This window comes from Microcebus murinus, chromosome 19 (genome assembly GCF_040939455.1).
Source record: "Microcebus murinus isolate Inina chromosome 19, M.murinus_Inina_mat1.0, whole genome shotgun sequence".
Taxonomy (NCBI): Eukaryota; Metazoa; Chordata; class Mammalia; order Primates; family Cheirogaleidae; genus Microcebus; species Microcebus murinus.
Genome location: NC_134122.1, coordinates 31168748 through 31187574, shown reverse-complemented (window position 1 = coordinate 31187574; position 18827 = coordinate 31168748). Strand labels below are relative to the sequence as shown.

The following is an 18827-nucleotide window of genomic DNA, read 5'->3' as shown; positions in this document are numbered from 1 at the left end:
AAGTCTGAAACAATGTCTCCAGCCTGGCTGCCAGCTAGCTAACCTGTGCCCGTCGTCTGGGAGATGTGCCAGGCTCAGACACACTGGGCGGCAGGGCTGGACTGGCTCCAGAGCAATGCCTTGGCAGCCTGGGATAGGGAGCAGAGGGAGTGCTTGGCTTGAGGTCAAGAGGGTCTGGGCCACTACATAGAAGGGACAGCTGGGGACAGTGGGAGTGGTGGGGAGGTGGGCGTGTGTGACTGCTGTTGCAACAGGATGCTGGCAGGGACCTAAAAGGAAACATCGCTCCTCCACTCTCACCCCCCTCCACAGGTACTGCTAAGGTCTTCCCATTAGTCCCAGAGGAAGCTGGGCCCAGGCTCAGCTGCCCCCAGCTTCTAGATAGAAAACAGGACCTGAGGCCTGGGGCTGGAGCTCAGGGTTGGAGACGCAGGGGAAAGGGAAGGAGAGGGCAATGTAACTTAAATCTCCCTTTCCCAAAGATACAGGGGTTCCTGCATCCCCACGGGAAGGGGAAACTATAGGAAAAGCGGGGTCACCCAGCATCCAGCCCTGTGAACTGAGAACTCCCAGGGGAGAGGGGGGCAGAGCCTGAGTTCGGTGGGATGATGGGAGAAGGCGGGAAGGGTGGGGGCCAAGGCTGGAACTCTCTGGAGCAGGTTCCTGGCTGGGGGACTGGGGGACTGCACGGGGATGCTGGAGGCCCTGGGGCACTGAGACCTACGAGGGAGCTGCAACCTCCAGCAAATGCCCTGGATGTGAAGGGCTCCGAGGGTGAGGAGCCCGGGTCCAGAACAGGGATACTGAGCGGCAGAGTGCAGAAGGGCTGGGGCTCCATCCCGGGCAGGGGTCACCAATGGAGGACGCAGGGGGACGAGGCCCTAGAGCTTCGAGTGGGGCGGGGCCGGGGCGGGGTCCCGGAGGGCGCTGGGCGTGGCCGGGCTAGGCTGGGCCGGGCCGGGGTCCCGGGGGCCGGGGCGGGGCCGGGCGGGCGCTGCGCAGCCGCGGGGCGGCCGCCGCGCATGCGGGGCTCACTCGGCTGCAGCCGGCGCCGCTGCCACTCCCGGGAGCATGAAGGACCGAACCCAGGAGCTCCGCACGGTGAGTCCGGCCCCGGCGCGTGGCCGCCCGCCGCCCGCGCCAGCGCGCCGGACACTCCCGCCCGGCCCCCGGGGCCAGCGAGCGCGGTGGCGGCCCCTGCGGCCCCGCCGGGCGGGAGGGACCGGTGCGAGCCGGGGACCCCGACCCCCGTCCGGGTCCCGCCCCTCGGACCTACTCGGGGTCACGGGCTCGCGTGAGCTCGGCCGCGTTGACCCGTGGGCTGGTGGCTGGAGCCCGGGGTCCTGGATAAACTTTTCGGCGCCCTCTGGTTTTGGGGGGTCGGAGGGTTATTATGCGGTTTCGGTGACGGGACGGAGAGCCTGACCTCTCCCCCGCCCGCGGAGCAGGTCCTGTCTATGTCCCCCCACTGTCCGTCATCGCTGACTTCCCGTCCCGCCTCGGTGTAGACAGACGGCGGGACCGCGGTGGGAACGGGCCAGGGGCGGCCCCCTGCCCAGACCCGCTGCAGGGCGCGCTGCGGAACCCGGCCGTCGGTGGGGGCGGCCTCCTCGGCGGGAGCCGTCTCGCGGGGCGCCCCACCGCCCCCGTCACCTGTGGCTCCTGTCACCTGTGGCTCGCGGTCGGGATCCTGTGCCCGCCCGGGCTCTGGGAGGTGTCACACCCGTCCCCGGTCCACTTTCAGGCTTCTGGCAGCCCGGGCTAGCTTTTCCAGACCCTTCCGGGGTTCAGTGGTCTGACTCTGACCTGGATCAATACATATTTCCACCCATATCAAGGAAGCCCCTGGGGTGTGGCTCCTGGGGCGGGGTTTGGGGGGAGTAGGAGGATACACAAAGGTTCCAAGTCAGAGCCCACCCCCCCAGCCCAGACGGAGACCCCTGCTGCCAGCTCCTCATTAACAGGGTCCCCTTCCCCTGGCCTCTGCCCTTAACCACAGCAAGCCTGGGGGCCTGTGGGGGCAGTGAAGGAAATGAAGCCTCCCTGTGGGGGCAGGGCTCAAGACCCGGGTGAGCCTCTTCTGATCCCCTGACTGACTGCCCTGCTGGCAGGCCCCACCCACTGAGCACCGCAGTCCCCTGAGCCCCAGTGGCTCCCAGATCCCTCCCCCTACCACAGAGCTTGGAGCTAGAGCCCTCATTCCCCTCATATGGAAAGTTTCAAGTGTCTAGGGCTCTTGACCGCATGGCTTGTCTTCTGTGCCCAGAGGCTTCCTGAGTTGGTGCCGGGGTCTCCTCCCATCATACCACTCTTGTCTGTGGGCAGCCTGTGCTGGCCTGCCTCCATCTCCACCCTCCCTCCAGCCCCGGCATGACAGCCCTCACCCTGCCTCAGACCTGTGTTGTTCCTGGCTGAGTGCCCAGCCCCTGGGGTAAGCCCCACAGGGTTTCAAAGGAAGAAGATAGTCCCTTATGTGGTATATGGTCTCCAAACGCTCCCCCCACCAGCCCTTGTGGTTGCCCTCAAGTTTCCTGTGCTCGGTTGAATGGGAAAGACTGTTATCTTGGTGATGAACGGCTGTGTGGTGTGTTGGCTGATGTTTGGGTGCCTGGTAGGTCGGAGGAGGGTATGTGTGGGGACCAAGTGACGGGGGGAACAGCTCCTTACAAGTGATGATATCATCTGGCTTGTCAGCCTCTGTTCCCTCTGCTGAAAGGGAAACTGAGGCACAGAGGATCAGTGGCTTGCTTGGTAGAACAAGGGGTGGTGGAAAGGGGCTTTGCCTAGTCCTTGAAGATGGTCAGACTTGGACCTGGCTGGGACTGGGGCCCCCCAGGAGAGTGTGGGTTGTGTGTGTGTGTCTCTCTCTCTCTCTCTCTCTCTCTCTCTCTGTCTCTCTCTCACACACACACACACACACACACACACACACTAGCCTGGGTGGTCCCTTAGATGGTGAGACTTGGCTTCGCTTTGAACTGTCTGACGCTTCCTCTCTAGACTTCTCCCACCCTGCCCACCCCAGCTGGGCATTCAGAGCCCACGTCCTGCCCATGAAGGGTTTCAAGGAGCCTCGAGGGGCGGCTGGCAGGAGCCCACAGCAGTAGAGTGGAATAGTCAGCCTTGAGGGGTTGCCATTCCCACAAGTCCCTTTCCCTCTGGGCCTGGGGTTCTTGTCTGTAAAGTGGAGCTAGGAAAACCTAGAACCCAGTTTCTCAGGGTGAGAGGCATGGTCACAGGTCTCCTGACTCACTCCTCATTTGGGGGAGACCTTGAACCACAGGAGTGAGGATTTTTCAGCCCAGAGTCCCCAGGAATGAAGAGGCCAGTGCTGGCTGGGATGGACAGAGATGGTGCTGGGGACAGCGGCTGTGCACCACCCCCAACCCTCCCTCCCTCCCTCCTCCTCCTCCTTCTCCTTTCTCCTTCTCCCCTCTTCCAACGCCACCACATTTGGAAGGGAGGCGAAGGGAGCTTATTTATAAAAGTCACACTTGGGGAAGGAGCTGGCGTGTTTCCTCGGCGCTCTGCAGGCCAGGCCCAGCCCTCCAGCCCTCTCCAGCCCCCACCTCTCGTGAGACTGCTGCTTCCCGTTCTGCAGAGGGAGAGAGAAGGGGGTCATTGGAGGCCAGTGGGGGCCTCACCACTGTAGCAGGCCCTCAGAAATCAGCAGGACCACCCCAGGGTGCAGGGGGACAGAGAAACCTAAGGGGCAAAGACTGGGCCAGGGTTACACAGCTGGGAAGGGGGCTTTGGGACAGGGCATCCCCAGACAGCCCCAGCCTGGCATGTAGCATCCTCCACCCCTCAACTCAGGGACCTCCCTGATTTTCTTCCCTGGGGCCTCCAAAGCTGACCTACCACTCCCTAGGCTCAGAATGCTATTTATCTCCCGGCTGAGCCATGTGGGACAGACACGTGGGACCTGCTGCCGAAGGAAGAAGACAGGCAATAGGGGGTGTTGGGGCAGCTGGAACCTAGAAGAGAACTTGGGATGTCCCCGAAGGAGAAGCTGGAATGGAATAGGAGAGAGGGGTGAGCTTGAGGAAGGGCAGAGAGGTGGGAATGCCCAGCTAGGAGAGAAGAGCTGGCAGTCCCCATACCTGGCCTCTCAGGGCCCCTGGGGCCCCCTGACGTCTAGACCAGGGCCAGCTCACTGGGGCAGCGGGGCAGGCCTTGATGGGGAAGCCCAGTGCCCTCTTGGCCCGCCAGTTCCCTTCTCTCTCATTGCTGGGAAGAGACTGGTGGTTGGTCTCTCTGCTCATTTTCTCATCTGTAAAATGGAGTCAGCGTTACCTGCCTCACAGGGCAGCAGAAAGGAGGGTGGATGAATGGGCACAGGGCAGGGTCTCCCTCCTTCCCTCCTGCTACCTCCCTGAGGTTTCCCAGAATAAACAATGGATTTGGGCACATTTTCCTCCTGAGTGCAGATGGAATGGCCTTCCTGGACCATCTAGTCCAACCTCCTATCTTACAGATCAGAAAACTGAGGTCCAGAAAGGGACCTGGAGCTGCCTCCCTGAGCCGCTCTGGGGCCCTGCGAAGGGGCTGGCTCTGCTGAGCAGGGACCTGGTGTTGGAGGCGGGTAGGGAGTACACAGACCTGGAGGGTGGGGACAGGGGGAGGGGATCGGACTGGAGAGCCCTCTTTCCTGGAGACCCAGACTGGCCTCTCACACACCCCTGACTCAGCTCTGGGCCTCTCTGCACTAGTGATATTGACTTTGATTAGTCATTTAAGAGAGGAAGGGAAAAAAATAGCCCTCGAGGCAGACAACAGCAACTCTGCTCAGCAGCTATGAATCAACCCTGCTGGCTGGCCTGACGTCCTCCCCTGGGAGGGACCTGGAGGCTGCCTGGCCTCTGTGCCTCTTGGAGGAATCAGACTCCTAAGTCCAGGAAGGTGTCCTGGAATCCTGGAGCCTGAGCCAGGGGAGACCACCGGGCTGCCCCACTTCCGCATGTACAGTGGGTCTGCAAGGTCTCCTCTTACTGCCGGCTTCAGGGCAGCTCTCCCAACTTCCATTCCTGATTGGAGGTGGTGAGGCCAGAGCTGGGACAGCAGGTCAGAGGGTGCGGGCGACCAGACTGGTGGTTCTCAACCCCTGGGGGTGAGAGTGCTTTGAGAGAAAACCTCACTAATTTAGTCTGATTCAGTCTCTCTGGGGTAGAATGCTGGAAGCTGTGTTTTTTAAGTCCCCCCCAAGGGATTCTGGTCCTAGGCCACTTTGAAAACCACCAATTGAGGACACACTGGATGTTGGGTGGATGGAAGTGGAGGAGGAAGAGGGTGGATGCCCCCAGGTTTCTGATTTACAGTGTCCTGGGACACAGCGGGGTTCTGAGCCAGGGAGTTCAGAGAAGAAAGAGGTGGGTCCTGGCTTGAGCCAGGTGGCATGCAAAGTGCCCATATGATATCTGGGTGCATCTGGCCATAAGATATTTGGGTCTTTGAGCTTGTAAATGTCCCACAGCTCCGGCTGCCACCTGCACACCAAAGCCTCCCAAGACCTCAATTCCATTGCAGCCTCTGTTCTGGAGCCATTACTGTTGCTTGGAGGGCATTGATAGACTCCCACGGGAGCTGGGGCCCTAATCATTCAACACAAGTCTGGGTGCCCACTTTGTTCATGTGTACAGTGTCCACCCTGGCCAGCCCGAGACACCAGGAAGACAGCATGCCAGGCTAACCTCATTATCTAGTTCCGTTTTGGTCAGGAGTGTCTGGGTTGGGAGATGGACGAGGTGGGGGCGGGGCTCTGACATCCTACGTCCTTGTCAGTTTATTCAGTTTCCAGTGAGGTCTGAGTTGATCTAGAGGATGTCTCTAGAAGGGTGCCACAGGGCTCTGGCTTGGATATGGATGCGGTTGCGGGGCAGCAGAGTCAGGAGTCATCAGGATCCCACAAATTGAAACAAGGATTAGAACAAATGAAGAAATGAAACAGTAGCTGGGCGTGGCATGTGCCTGGAGTCCCAGCTCCTTGGGAGGCCAAAGTGAAAGGATCGCTTGAGCCCAGGAGTTCCGGGCTGCGGTGAGCTATGATTGCACCACTGTACTCTTCAGTCTGGGTGACAAAGTGAGACCCTGTCTTGAAAAACAGAAATAGAAAAAAGAAAAGACTTGAAAACAGGAGAAAAGTCCCTCCTTGAGCCCAAAATTCAGTTGCATAGACAATGGTGGGAAAGGGTTTGGGGCTTTTCTTGGTAGGAAGTGCTAAGTGATCACTTATATGATCTCTGGCTGCATTAATAGAGATAGACCATACAGAAAGAGGGAGGGGGCCGGGTGCAGTGGCTCACGCCTGTAATCCCAGCACTCTGGGAGGCCGAGGCGGGCGGATTGCTCGAGGTCAGGAGTTCAAAACCACCCTGAGCAAGAGCGAGGCCCCGTCTCTACTATAAATAGAAAGAAATTAATTGGCCAACTAATATATATATATAGAAAAAATTAGCCGGGCATGGTGGCGCATGCCTGTAGTCCCAGCTACTTGGGAGGCTGAGGCAGGAGGATAGCTTGAGCCCAGGAGTTTGAGGTTGCTGTGAGCTAGGCTGATGCCACGGCACTCACTCTAGCCTGGGCAAACAAAGTGAGACTATGTCTCAAAAAAAAAAAAAAGAAGGAGGGAATGGGTCAGAGCTTTGGCACTGCTCAGACCATAGTCAGCAGCAGATTGGGTTTGTGTGCAATACTGCAGAAGACAGAGGCAGAGCGGAACAAGCCTGGGGCAGGGGCTGCAATCTGGGACCCCTGGGAAGGATCTGAAGGGGAAGGAATGTTTAAGTCGAGGAACCCAGGGATATGGATGCTACTTTCACATCTCCAACAGGTTCTTTATGGCCTCGGGCCAAACCACAGGACAGGGAAGGACTTTCTAACAATTGGGGTTGCCCAGGGTGGGTGAGCTGCCTGGGAAGTCTACTGAGTACTCCATCACAGGAGGATGCAAGCTGAGGCTGGAAACTGAGGCCAGGAGGACTTTGCAGGGCCTGCGAGTCTGCAGCTGTGGCTCCAATAAGGGATGTGAATAGTGTGTGGGCATGAGACACTGATGGGGGGGAGGAGGCTTCTGGAAGGAGGTGGCACCCAAGGAGGAGGGGAATGTCAGCTTCCTGGAATCACAGTGGGTGGATTGCAGGGCAGGAGACAGTTAGGGATGCGGTGTGGTAGGGCAGGGGGGTGAAAAGTCCTGAGAAGGAAGAGGTGGCAGGACTTGGTGAGAAAGGGTCCCCTTGGAGCATCCCCTCTGGGTTTTGTGTGGAGCCACAGCGGGTGTGGCCAAGGCTGGGAGGTCAGACCCTAAACCCTCCTCTGACTGGCTTTGGGGCCACTCTGAATGCCGCCTCCAGGGTGGACACCATCCTGGGTGCCCCAGGCAGACCCTGGCCTGCTCTCCCCTCCCCCAGCTCTGCCCTTAGATGTGGGACGTCTGGAGGAGGGTGTGGGCAACTCCCTCCCCTGCCCGCCTCTGTTGGGGAAACTTCCAGGCCCAGCCTTCAGCTCGCTGGGGAGGCTGCCGAGCTAGCATGTTGGCGCAGCTGCACTCCTGGAGAAGACATGTCCTCGTTTTTCAGATGGACAAGCTGAGGCCAGGAGAAGCACGAGCCCAGATGCCAGGAGTCTCTGAGGGCAGGGCAGGGGCTCACTCAGCAGGCTGCAAGGAGAATTTTCCAGCTCTTTCCCCAGAGAAAGGGGTGGCCGGAGCTGGAAAATTCTCCTTCCACCCTTTCTCATCTACCCTCTCCTCTGGGGACCAGACAGAGAGGGCTGGGTGCTGCATGGCAGGAACTCCTGGGGCCACTTCCCAACCCGGCAGGCTGTCTGGGAGGGGGAGCTGGGCTCCTCCAAGCTGTGCTCTGCCTCAGTTTCCCTAGGGAGTGCTCCTCCGACTCAACTTGTAGGCCTGGCATGGTCTGAAAGTGTGACTGTGGCTCCTAGATTCTCTGTGATCAGGGGAGGGGGCTTGATGGGGGAGGAGTGGCCACCTGGTGCAGCCACAGGCACTTGTGGGGAGTGGGAACTAGGATTTATTTCAGCTGCTGGGGAAGGAGGTGTGAGCTCTTGACGTGAGGCCCCTCTGAGCCGCCTCCAGAAAAGCTCCCAGCTGGTCCCCACTTTGATGGGGTGAGGGGGCCCGTGGACCCCCAACACAGCCCCTTAGAGAACACGGTCTGCTTTCCTGTCCTTTCTGCACCTCCCTGTGGCCAGGCCTCACTGTCACCATGTCACAGAAGAGCAGGCAGACCCAGACGGGAAGCTGCTCGGTGTCGGCTGCGGCTGCAGCTGGTGCCCAGCCCCTCCACCTCTGCCTGCCTGGGTCCTGGCAAGAGGGTGGGGCCAGTGCCTGTTTCTGTGGGGGCGCTGAGAATGACTGAGCCTTAAACCCCAGGCTGAGCAGTATCGGTCCCTGCCCTAGGGAGGCCACCTGGATATCCTTGCCTTGGCTCTGGAGTGGGACCTTGGCTTTGCCAGCAGATTGGGCTGACCCTGGCTGGCTCGACATGTCAGGGGTAGACAGTAACGACCGTGGCCAGCGTACTGGGCAGCCAGAGGTGTAATTACCTCTGCCCCATGATGGAGGTGGCTTTTGTACATCTGCTCCTGGGGCAGCAGCATGGGGCCCGCACCTGTGGCGGAGGCCTAACACAGGCCCTGAGCCAAGTGGCAACATGACCAGCCCCTTGTGCTTGCCAGGGCCAGCTCTGGGGTGGAAGGAAGGAGGACCAATGGCCAACGCCCCGACTGACAGGGAGAAAGATTCCTCAGATGCCCGAGTGGGCAAAGCTGCACCCAGCAGCGCCCCCACAGGCAGTATCTCCCAGGCCTGTCGGGGTACTATGGAGACGGCCCCATGTCTGAGCCATCCCTCCTCTGGAGCAGGGTTTGGTGGTGCCCAGGACCAGGACAGAGTGGGCAGGCCTCACCCTGCAGGGCCCACCCTGGGAAGGGAGCTTGGGGCCTCTGGGCTCTGCCTGCATGAAAACCACTGGCCGGGACAGTAGGGAGTGTGACTTCCAGGAAGCTGTCCCAGGCAAGGCCTGGGGACCCAGGGGGGCCAGACAGAGGCCTCGCCAGGTGCATGGAGCGGGCAGGCAGCTAGGCAGGAGAGGGAGTCCTTGGCCTTGAGGCCGAGACTTGGCCCAGGGACCCACTTGACAGGCAGGGCCTCTCTCCTGCTGCTGGGTCTCCAGCAACACTCCTGTTCTCACTGCGGTGAGCAGCTGAGGGCACAGCCAGGCCTGTTCTTGTCCCTCCCCAGAGGCCCCCAGGAGGGAGGGGAAAGGGCCGGGCCATGGAGCTGCACGCTGTGCGCCTGCATGTGCCAGATGCTGTGCAGTTGGGGACCCCCGGCCCCTTGGGCCCAGTGGCACCACCACAGATCCATTCATACGTGCACCACCCTGTGCAGGCCAAGGATAGCGATGATGATGATGACGTCACCGTCACCGTGGACCGAGACCGCTTCATGGATGAGTTCTTTGAGCAGGTGGGAGCCAGCGCACCCCATCTCTCCCCATGTACTTCCAGACCTTGGGTGGCCACCTCTCCCTTCTGAGCCAGGCCCTGGGCTCTTACACAGCCCCTGTGCCTGACTCCACAGCCCAGTGACAGCAACTAGTGAACTAGTGAAGGCACTTTGAGGGCAAATAGATTGAAGCTCAGCATGGAGCAAAGTTTGGGGTCCCCTCCTCCCCACCTCGGAAGTATACCTCGGAGCAGCCACTCCCACGCCTGGCCCTTGCTCTCCCTGAGCTCTGACCTTGGCCCTCCTTGGGCCAAGCCCTAGGCCCAAGAAGCCCCTCCCACATTTTCTCCTCCTGACTCTGGCCTTGGCCCGCAGGTGGAGGAGATCCGGGGCTTCATTGACAAGATCGCTGAGAACGTGGAGGAGGTGAAGCGGAAGCACAGTGCCATCCTGGCCTCCCCCAACCCCGACGAGAGTGAGTGTGTGGGTGTGGGCCACAGGTTTCAGGCCCCATGGGCCTACAGGAAGGGGCTCCTGCCAGGGGGCGCTCATAGAACCCCATTGCTGGTGGGCAGAGGGGGGCCTGGACTGGCCAGGCTGGGCGGGGTCCACGAGAAGCCTCAGGAGCTGCTGTCCCAGCCTGGCATTGAGGGGTCAGTGCCTCGTTTCAGTGGCCGTGGGACCGGGTCTCATGCAAAGACTTGGGTGTGGGAGGGGTGGCCCTCCTCTGGCCTGGGTGGGTCAGGTGGCCAGCCCCGCCCTCCCTGCGTCAGCTGGCTTTCTAAGGTGACAGGGCTGGCTGCTGCCCTAGGCTTCTGGGAGGTGGAAAGCAGAGAGGGAGCCTTCTCTGATCAATAGGAGGCCAGGCCTCGCCTCGCCCCGCCCCACCCCGCCCCTCGCCTCCTGGGGAGCAGATGGCCGCTCCGCAGCGCTGTGGGAGGGCAGGCCTGCCTAGCAGGCACAGCTTCCGGAAAGAGCTGGCAGCCTTGGCGCGGAGCCATGTGGTACCCCGGAACGGGCATTCTCAGGGCTCCAGGAAGTCACCCTTCTCCCTCCACACAAGATTCCACTCCGCAGACAGGTCCTGTGACCCGGCACCCATTCCTGTTGAGATGGTGGTTACTACACGAACGTGCCAGGCTGACCCCAAGCATGCAGGCCCCTCGTCCCCGCCCCAGGTGTTCCAGGAGGAGAGGCCTGGCCACCCAGGTGCTCATGGTTGGATCATCTCGCCTCCAGCACTGCCTCCCTCTCCATGGCCCTGACCCCCAAGCCCACTAGCATCTTCAAGAACCCAGAATAAATCCTTCCACAGCCCCCAGCGTGCTTGAGCTGATGCCAGGGCCAGGCCCTCAGAAGGCAGAACGGGTCAGGTGGGAGCCGAGGAAGGAGCGAGACCACTTAAGGAAGGGGACACTTTGCCCCTCTCCCTGGAGATGTCTGATGTTTGGATGGCAGCAGGTGACACGTGTCTGTGCCCAGATATATCTGGGTTGCTGTGTGGGTTACTCCTGCTAAGCATCAGAAGGTGATTGATTGTGGGGTAGGGACAGAGTCCTATAAAGGTCAGGGGAGGGGCCTCCCAACTGCTGGCAGGTGGGTGGGCATCAGCGGTGGCTCCCTCTCGGGGGTCCCCCATGCCATCTGCACTTCTTCCCCATGTCAAACACAGTCAGAGGGACCAGTTCAGGATGACCGCCCATGACCTGGTGGAGTACCAGGCTCTCAGCAAGGGAGGGGGTCCCAGGTGGGGGTTCCAGGGCAGAGGCGGAGCGGACTTACTGAGGAGTCACGAGAAGAGATAGCAGAGAGTGGGGGGCTTTCCTGGGCTAAGGCTCGCTCTGCCTGCTCTGGGGGCCGCCATCCGGGCTGGGCTATTTTGGGTCTGAGCAAAAGAGGCTGAGACATCAGAGCAGCTGGTAACCGAGTTTTCCTTTGTTCTTACGAACGAGGCGCCTCCTCCGCTCCTCGGAACCCCTCTTCCGCACCCCACCCCACTCACACTCCATTTGGGAGGGGACCCCATCTAGGGCCTTCCTGATAGAGCACTGTCAACGCCCTTCCCCAGGGCCCTCTAGGAGAAACCCCCACCCCCAGAGGCGAGAGCAGAGGGCAGTCAGAACTCAGTCGGGCTTTTCCCATGGGGGAGTCCTGGGGATGCCCTGAGGCTTGAGTGTTGTCCCACGTTGCCAGCCAGCCCCTCTTAGGGTAGGTGGTCAACTGGGCACCCCTATGGGCTCGGCCAACTTCAGGGAAGAAGGGCCAGAAACACTATGCCACTGCCTTCCCCCCAGCTTCACCTCTCCTGGGCCCCAGCTACCTGCCACCGCCAGGAGCCACTGTGCCCCAGGGACCCACCACTTTGACCCTCTTCTCCACCAGCTCCCACCCAGGCCATCCACCCCCCACCCGGACACTCCACTGAGCTCAGCACCTGGGGAGAAGCAGCTCTGGGTCAGAACAAGTTCTGCCCCACCCAGGGTGTTTGAGGCTGTGACTCTGGGGAATGTTGGCTTGGGGGGCTTCTCCCTCCTGCCCCATCAGCCCACTGGGTGGCTGCTTACCCTTCTGGGCCAGGTAATGCCAGGTGAGCCTGCACCCCCCACCTTTGACTCAGGCAAGTATCAAATCAGTGTTCCTCGAGCCAACTCCAGCATCGCCAGCTGCTCCACAATTATTTCTGCCTTAAATTTAAACCCATCTGTTATCTACAGGGGGTGGGGGTGCCAGCGACGGAGGAGGGGAGACTCCTTGAAAGGCAGCACAAGAAGGAGTGAGGCTGCAGCTGGTGTGGCTCTGGCCCAGAATTGGGGGGCAAGCAGAGCCTTAGCCAGAGGAGGAGGGGAGATTCGGGGTCTGCCCAGAGCCCCCCGTCGAGCCCCTTGTGTGGGAGGCTGAGCCTGAATGGCAGGCAGGGAAGGAGCCCAGGGACTCTACCTCCGCCCCTTCTGCCTCCCCAGAGACGAAGGAGGAGCTGGAAGAACTCATGTCCGACATAAAGAAGACAGCGAACAAAGTTCGTTCCAAGTTAAAGAGTGAGTCAGGCTCCCAGCCTTGTCTGGGGGTGGTTGGGGGGCCTCTAGACCTGCTTGCTCCGTGTAGCCCATGGGGTCTCACTAACCCTGAGGGCTGCACCGGATCTTGCTTTCCTTAATGAGGGCAGCAGCATGTGCCCATTCACTGAGCAGCTACTTGGCCAGGCCCATTTGTGCCAGGCCCTGGCTGGGCCTACGGACACAGAGGCTGAGGCTTTATCAGGGGAGTGCTCCACTCTGCCACTGCACCTCACTTCTGTTCAAGAGGGTCTAAGAAGTGGCCAGCACTTCTGGTTTCGAGCAAAAGCCCCCGTATGCTCATGTGAACACAGACGTGCACACCCATGAATGCTTGAGGCCCCAGGCACATGCCCTGCAGGTTGTGGCCACCTGGCCCTCCCAACTCTGGGCATGGCCTCTTGTGCACAGCCTCTCTGAGGACAGAGGCACACACAGGGTGGCCTGAGCCACCAGCCCCTGCACACAGTAGCTGCTCACAAACACAGCTTGGGGTGTGCCTGAGGCCTCACAGGTGTCTGTGGGTGTGTGCTCACACCAGGCACTGCAGGCACCCGTTTCGCAGCTGGAGGGCCTTTAGAAGCCCCTCCTCCCATCAGCGCCTGGTGCTTCCCTGACCCCACCAGTCACAGCCCACACAGGGCCCCGCAGAGCAGGTGGGGAGCCAGATGTGGGTGTGTGGGTCGGGGGGCAGTGGCGAAGTGGGCAGCGTGTGGCCAGCAGCCATCTGTTCCCCCAGGCATCGAGCAGAGTATTGAGCAGGAGGAAGGCCTGAACCGCTCCTCAGCTGACTTGAGGATCCGGAAGACACAGGTGCTGGCTGGGACTCATGGGTGGGAGGGCACCTGAGCCTCTGGTTCTCTCTGGAACCTGACACCTGCACCCCCATCTCGGACCCCCAGCACTCCACGCTGTCGCGAAAGTTTGTGGAGGTCATGTCAGAGTACAATGCAACGCAGTCTGACTACCGCGAACGCTGCAAGGGCCGCATTCAGAGGCAGCTGGAGATCAGTGAGCTGAGGGGCGGGGCCGGGCCGGAGCTGGAGGGGCGGGACCCAGGGCTGGAGGGGCGGGGTGGAGCTCGAGGGGCGGGGCCCAGGGCTAAGGAGGCCAGGGGGCTGGAGGGGCGGGGCCCAGGGCTGGAGGGGCGGGGTGGAGCTCGAGGGGCGGGGCCCAGGGCTAGGGAGGCCAGGGGGCTGGAGGGGCGGGGCCCAGGGCTGGAGGGGCGGGGTGGAGCTCGAGGGGCGGGGCCCAGAACTAGGGAGGTCCGGGGGGCTGGAGGGGCGGGGCCCAGGCCTAGGGCGGCGGGGTGGAGCTGGAGGGGCGGGGCCCAGGGCTAGAGAGGGCGAGGGATGGGACTGGAAGGGCAGGGCCCAGGGCTGGATGGGCGGGGCCCAGAGCTAGAGGGGTAGGGAGTGTGGGCTGGAGGGATGGGACCTGGGGCTCATGCTGAGCTCTCTGGAGAGGGCCAGGCTCAGTGTGACCCCACTGGCAGCTGGCCGGACCACAACAAGTGAGGAGCTGGAGGACATGCTGGAGAGTGGGAACCCTGCCATCTTTGCCTCTGGGGTGAGTGTGACTTTCCATGACCCCTAGTGTGTGTGCAGTGTTTGTTTGGACAGTATTTGGACACAGCCACCTTGTAAGGTAGGTTTTAGAGGAAAGAAGGCCAAATCCCAGAGAGGGGACAGGACCAGGCTGAGGTAACATAAATGTTAGTGGCAAATGCAGAATCAGGACCCCATCTCTTGGTGCCTCCCATGTGGATCCACTTCCTTGCTGCCCTTGACTACTTGCCAATGGCCAGGGGCCCCTCCCATCACCCTTGGGACCTTTTTCTTCTCCTAGGGGACATTTGGCTGTCTTTACTTTCAAGTGAAGCTCTGTGTTATGCCATGAAGCAGGTGCTTCCTGGGAGGTGGCACACAGGTCTGGGAGGCAGCTGGGGGTGTGGGTTCCAGGAGGAGATGGGAGGGGAGAAAGGCAGTTCCAGGCCTCAGTCTATGGGGCAGTCAACCTGGGCTCTGCAAAATGCTGGTGATAAGAGCTGTTACTTACTGAGCATTTACTATGTAGTGAGCACAGGTGGGGAGTGTTATTAGCCCCACATTATGGGTAGGAAATTGGGTCACAGAGAAATTAGGTAACAGCTAACAGGTGGTAAAGCGAAGCAGTGAGGTGGGTACAGCTGTGGCTAGGGAGGAAGCCGTAGGCCCCTTCCGGAGCAACTCTGCCTGTCCCAGCGGCCCTCCCGCTCGGCCCACCCACCCCTCAGCTCTGTGTGCGCTCCTACTCCCTAGATCATCATGGATTCCAGCATCTCGAAGCAGGCTCTGAGTGAGATTGAGACGCGGCACAGCGAGATCATCAAGCTGGAGAACAGCATCCGGGAGCTGCATGACATGTTCATGGACATGGCCATGCTTGTTGAGAGTCAGGTGAGTGCCGGGTCGCCACAGCCCCAGTCCACAGCAGCACGCAGGGCTGCACTAACCCCTCCCCTTTCTGCCTGACATGCTGCCCTGTCTGGGAGGGACCAAGTCCTCAGGTAAACAACCACCTGCTGTTGAAATTGCTGCCAGGGCCCTGCCCGCCTGAAGGACCCTCTTCTTCTCTGCATGGCTCTGCTTGGCCCTCTGGGACCCCAGACCCTGCATGGTCTCACCAATCTCCACCCAGCCCTGCTCTGGCTCATTCACTAACTGTCTAGCATGGGGCCACGTAGACCCATTGCTTTCCTAGAAGCTGGAGGTGTAGCAGTGACCAGGACAGCTGAGGGGCCTGCTTCCTTGGAGCAAATGGATATTAGGTGAAAAGGCTGTGTAAGAACAAATGGAATGTTCTCCAGTGGTACCAGGTGCTCAGGAGGCATTAAAAGGAGGCAATGTGATAGGACAGTGGTGCTTAATATTGAAACTGCCTAGGAATCACCTGGAGGACTTGTAAGTTTCTGGGTCCCCATTCCCAGAGACTGACAGGTCGAGGTGGGGCCCATGGGTGTGCATCTGACAAGCTCAAGGGTGATGCCAACGCTGCTGGTCTGAGGACCACTTGCAGTTACACTGATAGAATGATGGAGGTGGCCACTTTGGAAGGTAGTGGTCAAGGAAGCCCTTTCTGAGACGGGAACATTCGAGCTGATTCCAGAAAAGGAGCCAGTCGTGAAGGTGTCCCAAGGAAGACTGAGAGCTGGCCCCAGGCAGAGGGACAGCAAGACCAAGGTCCTGCGCCTGGCAAGAGCTGGACTTATTTGAGGAGCAGAAAGGAGGCCCGTGGGGCTGGGGCACAGGCAGCAGTCAGAGCTGAGATGAAGCTGCAGACTTGGTGGACAGGGCCTTGACAGGCAGTGCTGGGACATGTGGAGTCTCTTCTAGACTGGGGGCTGTTAAGTATAGGAGTGACATGTCCTTAAGAAGCAGAGAGGCCACGAGGAAGCTGCTACTGCCATCCTGGTGAGAGACCATGGTGATGTAGACACCAGTGAAGGCGATGGGCTTGGAGAGGGAGACATGCCTTGGGAGTCTTTTGGGACATTCACAGTCACATTGGCCTCTGGGGGCAGCATGGGGCCAGATTACAGGGTCCAAGAGGGGCGTGGGGCTGGGAAGGGGGGGGTCAGTCAGAGCTGGATGGAACTATGATGCCTGAGGATGGAGTGGGGACTCCCCTGGAAGCTATGGCCAGGGCAGGCCCAGAGGCCAGCCTGCCCACCCCTGTCCCTGCTTTCCTCTGCCTGAGCCTAGCTCTGTCCTCTCTGGCATCGGCACAGGGGTCAGGGCCCCAGCTGAGTGTTCTCTGCATGGTCCCCAAGCCTTGGCTGAGACTGCATGGCCACTTCCACTCTCAGAATGGCTGCTCTGCGGGGAGAGGTGGGATCTGCCCTGGAGCCTGCTGTGCCCATTGATGCCCTGTCTCCCCCAGGGGCCTGGCTCTACCCACCCTTCTCACACCCCCTTCTTTCCCTCTAGCCTCACTCAGGGTGCTTTCCTGAAGTCCTGCCCCGAGACCCCTCCTGACCCTGATGAGGGGGCCCTCTGGAGCTCGGGTGCCCCCGGCCCTGCAGGGGGAGATGATTGACAGGATCGAGTACAACGTGGAGCACGCGGTGGACTATGTGGAGAGGGCCGTGTCTGACACCAAGAAGGCTGTCAAGTACCAGAGCAAGGCACGCCGGGTCAGTAGCCCCCACTGTGCCTGACACATCCCAGCACCTATTAGGGCCAGCCATCCTGCAGTCCCCTTCCCCAGGCTGTCACTTTCCCCCCTTAGATCCCCAGACTCAGGGTTCATCCCTCCCTATCCCCCACCCTGTCTGAGGCCCTCCTGCCTGCTCCCCTGCAGAAGAAAATCATGATCATCATCTGCTGTGTGATTCTGGGCATTGTCATCGCCTCCACCTTTGGCGGCATCTTCGGATAGAAGCCCCTAACCTGCCACTCCACTCCGGAAGGCCACCCCAAGGAGGCCCCTGGCTGCTGCTGCCTGGCTGGGTTGCCCTCCCCACCCCTGCCTCTGGCTCGGAGCACTCTCCCTCCCACCCCATACTGCGCCATTCTCTGCCATGGGCCCTCCAGTCCCACCCTGCCCTGAGCCGTGTCGTGTGCATGATCTTTGTGACAGTGTCGTCTGTACAGAAGAGGCAGAGGGAAATAGCCAGTGGGCCCTGGCCACCTCCCTTTACCAGACAGGGCTGCCCAGGGTGGCACACGCTACCCCTCCTTTCCTCCAGTAATGCCACTCAGGCCTGGGGGCTGCCCTTTCCCAGGATCAAGGGTCTTTCTAGACCCCAACCTTGCATCCAGCTGACCTGCCCACCTGCCCTGTCCTCTGGCCTCTTCAGCTGTCCCCACAAGCCGAGCCCCAAGGGGTGGGGAACAGCTGGCCACATGGTGCTGCTTTTCAGGTTAGGGGAGGGGTGGCCTTGAGTGATAGCCCAGCTCCAAGCCTCTAATAGCTGATCACTGCCAGGGAGGCTCAGGGTGCTGTGGCTTCTGGCCATGTCAAGACTGGGCTCCCTCCCCTGCACAGGGGCAAAGTTCAACAGGCCTTCCTCAACTTCCCTTCCCACATTCCTGCAGCCCCAGGAGCAACCCCTCTGGGCTAGCCCAACCCCAGGAGACCCTCTGGAAGAGGCTGGCTGGTGCCCAGTCCCAGCCACCCCTGCACCTCGAGGCAGAGCAGGCCTCAGTCCAGTCCTCAAGCCAGTGTTGCATGTTTGGGACAGCAGTCCCTGCTCTTCTGTGCTCCAGGAAATCAGATATCACATCAGGCCTGCAATCTCCACCTGCCCTTCTGTCCCCCATTGATGTGCCACATGGGTGTCAGTGTCTCGGACGCAGTATTCAGCAGCCAGCCAGGGAGGGCCGCCTCCCCCTCCCTGCCATCTTGGGGCTTGTCAGAAACGTGCCCCCGCCCCAAGACCACTCTCCCTCGTCAACAGGCAAGGAGTGTGCATGCCAGTGCATGCAGTAGGGGATGGGGCCATGTCTGGGTGCCCTGTCTGCCCTCCGCTTTGCTCCTGCCCAGTGACTGTGACCACTGTCCGTGTTGCCTTCTTCAAAGCGACTCCGTCCCATCCCTTCACCAAAGGTCTTGGTACAACCAGCTGCCCATTTTGTGAAATTTTTATGTAGAATAAACATTTGTATCTGTACCAGGCCTCTGCTCTAGATTTCTTTCCCTTACAGTGTCACAGCCTTAGGACTTGGGGATGAATGTATGTGGTGCCACAAGAGAAAGGCTCACTGGCAAAGGATGCCAACATCCATCCCACCAAAGGCCACCTTCAACTTCCTCAGGCCCATCTCCAGCCATTCAGTGGGTAACATCCAGCCTTTCCTATGACGATAAGACGAGAATCCCCACTGCAGAGGCCTGGAATCTGGTATTTAGGGGAGACTCCCCTGTAGGGTTCACACCCCCTCCCAGACGTCTCTGTACCGCCATGCCTACATCTTGTCTCTCTTCCCACTTGGTCCCCAAGTCTCAAGTCACCACTAGATCACCTCTTATCAGCCAAGTAGACAGCCTCCTATAAACCACACAGCAGGACCAGCTGTAGGCCATTAGCAATTGGACCAGAGACTGGCCTGAGGCATCCAAACGCTGTGCTGCTCAGGAGCTGACCATGCAGCCTGGTTCAGCTGGTCACTGGGCTGGGAAGGCCTTCAAACCAAAGGGAAACCAGGGCAGAAGCCACAGGCCAGTGGGACCACGAATACACTTCATCTCACCTGGCCCAACTCTGCCTAGTGTTACCATGTGGTTATATGTAATGTGCCCTGAACCAAAGGATTCTACTGTGTTCC

General features: G+C 60.2%; 1 protein-coding gene across 2 annotated transcripts; it reads left to right on the top strand.

Moving 5' to 3' along the window:
* The first annotated feature begins 1000 nt into the window (after positions 1–1000).
* Positions 1001–18172, top strand: STX1A (syntaxin 1A). 2 transcript variants are annotated; one of them, XM_012742227.3, is made up of 10 exons: positions 1001–1101; positions 9410–9487; positions 9842–9941; positions 12427–12501; positions 13259–13332; positions 13422–13530; positions 14015–14088; positions 14820–14957; positions 16583–16693; positions 16861–18172. In XM_012742227.3, exons 1-10 carry the CDS (start codon positions 1072–1074, stop codon positions 16936–16938), a joined length of 867 nt encoding a protein of 288 aa, XP_012597681.2. In that variant the 5' UTR covers positions 1001–1071; the 3' UTR covers positions 16939–18172. The 2 variants fall into 2 exon arrangements, with proteins under 2 accessions (XP_012597681.2, XP_075851490.1); XM_075995375.1 differs by lacking the exon at positions 16861–18172 and having other exon boundaries at positions 16488–16693.
* Positions 18173–18827: the final 655 nt, after the last annotated feature.

Excerpts from the sequence above, each read along its gene's own strand:
- STX1A (XM_012742227.3), top strand. The coding sequence starts at position 1,072 with ATGAAGGACCGAACCCAGGAGCTCCGCACG. Across the intron at positions 13,333-13,421 it reads TGAGGATCCGGAAGACACAG|CACTCCACGCTGTCGCGAAA; the intron begins GTGCTGGCTGGG and ends TCGGACCCCCAG. Across the intron at positions 14,089-14,819 it reads CTGCCATCTTTGCCTCTGGG|ATCATCATGGATTCCAGCAT; the intron begins GTGAGTGTGACT and ends CCTACTCCCTAG.